Source organism: Phaethon lepturus, unplaced genomic scaffold, assembly GCF_000687285.1.
Source record: "Phaethon lepturus isolate BGI_N335 unplaced genomic scaffold, ASM68728v1 Scaffold45785, whole genome shotgun sequence".
Lineage (NCBI taxonomy): Eukaryota > Metazoa > Chordata > Aves > Phaethontiformes > Phaethontidae > Phaethon > Phaethon lepturus.
In genome coordinates, this window is record NW_010539293.1 from 1 (window position 1) to 7,346 (window position 7,346).

Genomic DNA, 7,346 nt, shown 5'->3' on the forward strand with positions numbered 1-7,346 from the left:
GACGCGGGCCCTGCTCGTCCTGACGCCCTGCAGTCGCGTACCAGCTGGGACAGTGGCCACCGGCAACCGAAGGCTCCTTCCCCTTCCCTGTGCCTTTGATAGGCCTTCACGCGTTTTCAAGCTTGACTGTGAATCGAAGAATAGCTCAAAAAGACACCGTAAAACACTGCGAAAGGGTCACTGGGGAGGGAGGCTAGGCTCTCTGCACCCACTTGTAAGTCTGGGTTATCCTGCGGTTGAAGTCATCTTGGCATCGCTGAGCTGCCGCGATAACAGCTCTGTCTGTGCCGGACTCCTCCCACGGGATTCCCAAACACTTCCCACATGAGCTGCCTGGATGTTTAAATGTAACCCCCTTTAGAATTGAAACAGCAGCACCCCTTTGAATTTTAGGAGAGGAACTACAAAAACAATGCTGGAACTATGTGCAAATGAAGCAGGAGTTTTCAAATGCAGGATGTAACTAAGACTTTAAGACTTTGTTTCCAAAGGGCTGCTTTATTCATTGCTTGCTTTCTGGTGTCAGAAAAGCTGAGGAATGGAGTGACAGCTGCCATGGACTGTGCTGCCCCTGTCCCGGTCTTGCAAGGCAGTTAGCGCTGAGTAGACGGAGATAGCTGGGACAAACCTCAGGTTTCTTTTGTCCTAAGAAAGTCTCTTCCCAAAGCCCGCTGCCCTCTATCAGCACAGTTCCTGATGGCCCCGACGAACAGAGAAATGGTCTCTGAAGCAGAGACCCTGAACTCTTTGTATGAGTTAAGGGACACTCTGAAATTGTTTGGTGTATAGAAGAGGTGGTAGCGCTTGCTTTCCTGCAACAGACACGTGTCTGACCTCTTCCTGCTTTTCTAGCATCTGCCGGCCTGACGGAGGAGCAGAAGGAATTCCAAAAAGTTGCCTTTGATTTTGCTACCAAGGAGATGGCTCCTCACATGGCTGAGTGGGATGAAAAGGTATGGCAGCCTCAGAAGGGTTGTACTGCTTGCTTTTTCTACCCTTGGGATACAGGTATCCTTGGGTCTCATCAGAGGGGTTCCTGCAATAGATCCTTGGTGCTGTAGTGCCATCTGTAGAGATTTTCTTTGAAGCTGCTGCTGTAGCTGGGGTGGGAAGCCATCAGAAATTCCTTGAAGCTTTCCTAGCCAGGCTATTCAGTCCTCTGAAAACTTGGATTTACTCCTGAAGATGGTAGGTATCTGTCTAGGTAGCCACCTCTTCTTTAACCCACCCAATTAACTTAAACTCTGCAGGAGTTTGGGACTGGACTTCGTAGCCCAGGTGTATCAGAAAGAGGAGATTAAATATTGAGATTGGATTGATCACGAATGTTCACCTGTGATGTCTCTGCCTGTCCCAACAGGAAATATTCCCTGTGGAAACAATGCGGAAGGCAGCCCAGCTAGGATTCGGTGGGATCTATGTGAAACCAGACGTCGGTGGCTCTGGATTGTCACGACTTGATACCTCCGTCATCTTTGAAGCTTTATCAACAGGGTGTACCAGCACCACTGCTTATATGAGCATCCACAAGTGAGTGTGTCAGCTGAGAGGTGGATGGTGTCAGCCTGGCTGAAAAACACAGTTGTTCTCTGGGCTCTGAATCCAGCTGGAGACAGCTCTCTTGGTGCTGCTTATTATTTAAAGTTGGGACTCCAAGTAGACACGTCCCTGTGAGGATCTCCTGACAGCAGTAAACAAATAGGCTACAAAAACTGAGATGCCACCAAGAAGTAATTTTAGCTTTGTGGCATGCAAGATGGGATTAAGTTCTGGATTTTGTTCCCTGCTCTTCCATTTAAGCTGTCTATAGATAGTAACCTGCCTGGAAAAAAGCCTTTGTGCTTTGGTCATACTGTAACAGAGTCCAGAGGCACCAGCTGATACCAGAGCCTGATCCTGCTTGTACCGACATGTTCAGTGACAGGCTCGCTTTGCACGGCAAGATGGAGTGATGATGCCTCCTTCTTCCAGGTGCAGTTTTCCAAAGAGACAGTAGAGATTAGCACCGAGGGGAAGGCTGAGGAGGAGGGCTGCCTCCAGGGCTACTTCGCATTCATTGCAGCAGAGGTGGAGCAATACGCTTTCAAGCCTTGGTGCTTTTCACTGAACCCCATGGAGCTTTGTTCTTCTGTTCAGCCAGGGACGTTCTTGTATGACTTGCCTTCCTCCCAGGGCTGTGTTCACGTACTGTAATGCTGCTCCTTCTCTCCTGCTCCAGCATGTGTGTTTGGATGATCGACACCTTTGGCAATGAGGAACAGAGGCACAGGTTCTGCCCGTCGCTCTGTAGCATGGAAAAATTTGCTTCTTACTGCCTGACTGAGCCAGGTGAGCATCCTCAACCAAGAAATCTTCTCCCTTCCCTCACTCCTAACATGGTTTAACTGGACATGAACATTGCATGGAACAAGAGGTGAAAAGTTTTGTTTCACGTTCATTTGGGCATTCACCAGGAAGTTGGGAAGCGGCAGATGATGATTGATGAGATGCTCGTGGTACAAACCCGAGTGTCACTGGTATGATCCCTGGGACAGTTTGCAGGCTTTACAGACCTGCTGCTTCACTGGCTGCTTCCTTACCTCTCCTACAGGAAGTGGCAGTGATGCAGCTTCCCTGCTGACCTCAGCTCAGAGGAAAGGGGACACCTACGTCCTGAACGGCTCCAAGGTACCTCTTTGCTCCTCCTAAAGCTGCTGGATTGCACTGCATGCACAAGGGGGCCTGGGTCTCACCACCCTTTCCGTTTCCTACTGTCTCGTCGGCTCTGTGCATTCTCCCAAGGTAGGACATGCTCTGCGGAGCATTCACCAGAGCTTAGTACAGTTGGGTCCCTAAATATTTCCTGGCCGTGGGGTCTTTTCCCATCCATCTTTGTACCCCAGCTGCTGCTGTAGGCTCAGAGTTAGCATATGGAAGCCACTCCTTTCTTCTTGTGCCCTTCTGCAGGCCTTCATCAGTGGGGGAGGTGACACCGATGTATACGTGGTCATGTGTCGCACGGGAGGCCCAGGCCCCAAGGGCATCTCCTGCCTGGTGCTGGAGAAGGGGACACCAGGGCTCAGCTTTGGCAAGAAAGAGAAGAAGGTAAGAGGCTTGGTTTTTACTTCCTGCATGCTTGAGTGAAGTGCAGGACAGAGATGAGCGCATCCAAAATCTTCTTGGATGTGAACCGGAGTCTCAGCCTGGTGTGTCTTTTCCAAGCCAAGTCCAGCTTTGTTGAAGTTTGCACAATACCCATCCATTTGGTAAGTGAAGGATTTTCATCTCTGGAACATCAAAGTTCGTTGGATCTGTGCCTCTTCTCAAATACATGCATTCCAGTTTCCAACTTGGCACACTGAGGCCAAACCACGTTGACCACAGGCATACTGTGGCAGCTTGGCAATGAGACCAAGGGGTTGAGAGCAGGCTGGGCAGTTCTCTGCTGGGAGCAGGAGGTGTGCTGCTCCTCGGGCAGTCTGGAAGGTGCTCTGCTTTTTCCCAGGTGGGCTGGAATTCCCAGCCAACTCGGGCTGTGATCTTCGAGGACTGTGTTGTTCCTGTTGGCAACCGGCTGGGAGCTGAAGGGCAGGGCTTCAGCATTGCCATGAAGGGACTGAATGGAGGCAGGATAAACATTGGTAAGAAAGACAGCTGAGAGCCACGGGAAGAGGGCAGAATCATCTTGTCACCCATCTGCATTAGCTTCATATTCACGCTGTGTCCTTGGCTTCTCCCACCAGCTTCTTGTTCGTTGGGAGCAGCTCATGCCTCTGTTCTTCTGGCTCAGGAACATCTCACTGTCCGCAAACAGTTTGGAGAACCCCTAGCAAACAATCAGGTAACCTTTCCATCAGATCTGTACTCCCAGAGCTTTGCTCTTTCTGATCCTGGCTGAACAAGTAGCCAGAGGTCCCACCACTCACTTCACAGGGTCTTCCTTGGGGAAGTCGGGAACATGATTTTTCCGAGTAAGAAAGCGTGTCAGGCCTGAAACCTGCCTGAAGGTCGTGGGGATGTGGTTCAGGTCACAGGCCCCTTCAAAGATGCTGACCTAATTTTTTTCTCTCGTGCTGTCTGCTGGCAGTACCTGCAGTTCAGGCTGGCGGAGATGGCGACACGCCTGGTGGCAGCACGGCTCATGGTTCGCAACGCAGCGCGGGCACTGCAGGAGGGACGGGAGGATGCGGCTGTGTTGTGCTCCATGGCCAAGCTCTTTGCTACTGATGAATGCTTTGCGGTAGGTTACTCAAACCTCAGCTGGTATCATAACTGCAAGCTTGGAGGCTGCTCTTGGTGCCCAGGATGTCAGAAAGAAGTTTGGCACTGTAGGGACCCGGACACAAGCACATTCATTGAGCCAGAAGCCTCATTTCAGGACCAGGATGTTTTATGGGACAGAATTCTGCACCCTGTGGAGGCTGCAGTATTAGCCTCTCCACAGTTCAGGCCTCCTGGCCTCTAGTGCTTTCTACACTACTTTGCAGGGCACCAAGTAGGGAGACAGGACAGGGAGTAGAGCATTTTTATTTTCAAGTGATAATATGCATGTGACAGGCTGATCACTCCTAGGTAGTAAGTGGTCTTTCCTAGACCACTGAGAAATAAAATGTTATCACAAAATGTCCCTGAAAAGAGAAAGCAAGAAGGAAGAAAGGAAAAGGAAATCTGCACCTTGACACTTCCTAGATCAGTGTCATGTAGAATCTACCGTATTTTCTCAGCGGTCTGCATTCTTGCTATTTATTATGTTTTATGTCCCAAGTTGATAGATAATGACACACGGAGTCATGTTTCAATAGAAACCAGAGCCCTGCACAGATTCCTCGCTCGACTGACCACTAGATGGTGATCTGGTGTTTTGCTTTTTGCATCAGTAGCACCATAGAAATGCGGCAAAAAGTTTTAAGTGAAGTGTTCCCTGGGTATTTCTATGCTAGACCATGTTCACAATAAATGCACCATTAATGTGAAATGGCAGGTAACACGATAGCACGGAGAGCAGCACTGATGGGGACTGAGCGTGCTTTGTCATCACACCAGAGATGAGATTAGGTGATCAGAAAAAAAAAAAAAAAATGAGCCCAGGTTCCTGGGTTCTTACCGAGTTTCTGTCACTGCCTTGTCCTTGACACCACACAAGTCACTTCACCAGTGATGTTCTCTTCTTAGATCTGTAACCATGCTCTACAGATGCATGGAGGCTACGGCTACCTGAAGGATTATGCTGTGCAGCAGTTTGTGCGAGACATCAGAGTCCACCAGATCCTGGAAGGTAAAAGACACGCTTACTACCAGTGACTTGGCAGTGAAGCCAGGAGAGAACAGGCCCTCTGGAGGGCCCCACCTTCCCGCATGACTCTCTGACTCTTGGGGTTTAGAATCCCATTTTACTCTGAGCTTGTGGTGTCCCTGGACGTGTGAATCCCCTGGGCCAAGAGCTCCTGGTGTATTGGAGCAGTTACTGTGCATTTTAAGAGTCTTACAGCAGTGGGGGCATATCCAGTTGTCATATTAGCAGTGCCTCTGTCTGATTTCATCCCATTACTCCTACAGACATGTGCTGATGCTCCCCAACCATTCCTTTCCTGTGATTCCAGTCTATCTTCACTCTTTGACATTGTGTCTTTAATGGTGTCTGACCTTTTCTAATCTCAGCCTCCTAACCACTTTGTTTTCCCTCCTTTGATATCCCTTCACCTACAACCAGGGTACCTGATAAGGGACATACTTTTTCCAGTACCAAGTGGGTCTACGGTCTGTCTTTGTGTTGTATATGTGTTAAATAGTAAAGCAGAGAACTCAGATGTTGGTATATATCCAGTTCTGCTTGATGCCTGGTGCCCACATCCTCTCAGTGCACAAATAAAAAGAAGCACCAGCATCTACCACTCTGAAACCTTTCCTGAGCAACGTGGTGGCACTTGGCAGTTGTATTTTGGCCCAACACCTCCTAAATGCCACCTCAATTGGTGGGAAGAGCTTTTCTGTGCTGTAAACTGCAGCTCAGGGAAGAATTCTCTTTGCTTTCATTGGGGGCAGAATTGGACCATCTCCTAACTGTCTGTCTTTTGCACCCTCATCCTGCCGCAGGTACCAATGAGGTGATGCGGATGATTGTGGCCAGGAATCTGCTACAGGGCTGAAGCCAGGAGCTAATCGCCAGCCTTAAATTACTTCGCCTGTTACAGCTTGGTCTGTTTCCCTCCCCTGTTCACCAGCTCTCCCCCGGGAGTGGAGAGGGGGATAGATATAATAGTGGAAACAGTCTTTCTGCCTTATATTGACCGGGAGCACAGCTGGATGCCACCCACACACTGCCACAGCTGCACTCTGTGCCTGGCAGAGCTGCTGTTACTAGGCTAGTGTTGTGCAGCCTGACGATACAAATCACAGCTGTGAATACGAGCCTCTGTCTCCAAATCCTGATCATGGGCTGCTTGGTACCCATCTTTCTCTGAAAGAGAAACACTAGACCTGTTGGTCACCTCTGCAGAGTCAGGACTGCAACGGGAACTCCAGGCAGAGGCACAGCCTGATCCCATAGGACTCTTCCTCTATCTGAAGTCTTTGGTTCGAGGGAACTAGTTGCTCTGCTTAAAAACCTGTCCTCCTGGGTGCTGACTGCACCACTGGGAACAAGGTAGCCACAAGTACTGCAGCTCTAGCCACTTCCAAAGTGCAATGGCTTTTTAACTGAGGAGCAGGATGCCTCGTTTATCTAGAAGCACTCCTCTCTTTTCTCAGCACACCTTCTCTAGTGTACCGACTGCTGCTTGTTCTCCCTGTTTCCACCACATACTGGTGCGTAATCTCAAAGAAGCCTTTGCCATACAGAGGTACAAATCAAAAACTAAGGTCCTGCACAGAAACATTTAACTCTGTCGCCTCAAATCAGTACGCCCTGCTGTGTTATTAGGGGGAGTAAAAACATTGATAGATTCAACTATTCCCCCCCCCCGTTCAGATTTGGAATCAATAAAGCAATGATAGCAACTTTACTTGAGGCCATCAGAAGTTGTGATAATTTTCTTCTGTGGTATTTCAGGTATCTAATCGGAGGTCACAGGAGCCTTTTGAAGTAAGGGGTTGCAAAAAAAAGTTGTTTCTGAGTTTGTTTTGGTTACAGCGTCTCTGTTAATCTCTTCAGCTGAACCAGCTCCTCTTCCCCCCAGGCACATGCCTAGTCCACGGCCGGGAAGGGAGATGGCAGAGCATAGCGGCATAGGCGTTTTCCGACCTTGGACTTCGCTACACGGCAAGCGGCTATGGCTAGTAGGCCCTTACGTCTCCTCCCTCGGCTTCCTGCATGCCCTGCACAGGGAATTTCTCTCGCAGGGCGGTTTGCAGCATGAGCACGCACGCCT

The 7,346-nt window shown here is 49.6% G+C and overlaps 1 protein-coding gene across 1 annotated transcript; it reads left to right on the forward strand.

Annotated features, from left to right (window-relative positions):
- The first annotated feature begins 696 nt into the window (after positions 1-696).
- Positions 697-6,142, forward strand: ACAD8 (acyl-CoA dehydrogenase family, member 8). Its single transcript, XM_010287081.1, has 12 exons — positions 697-749; positions 793-794; positions 853-953; positions 1,361-1,530; positions 2,219-2,328; positions 2,591-2,667; positions 2,947-3,084; positions 3,485-3,620; positions 3,723-3,820; positions 4,067-4,219; positions 5,152-5,254; positions 6,073-6,142. The coding sequence occupies exons 1-12, from the start codon at positions 697-699 to the stop codon at positions 6,123-6,125; spliced, it is 1,194 nt and encodes a 397-aa protein (XP_010285383.1). The 3' UTR covers positions 6,126-6,142.
- Positions 6,143-7,346: the final 1,204 nt, after the last annotated feature.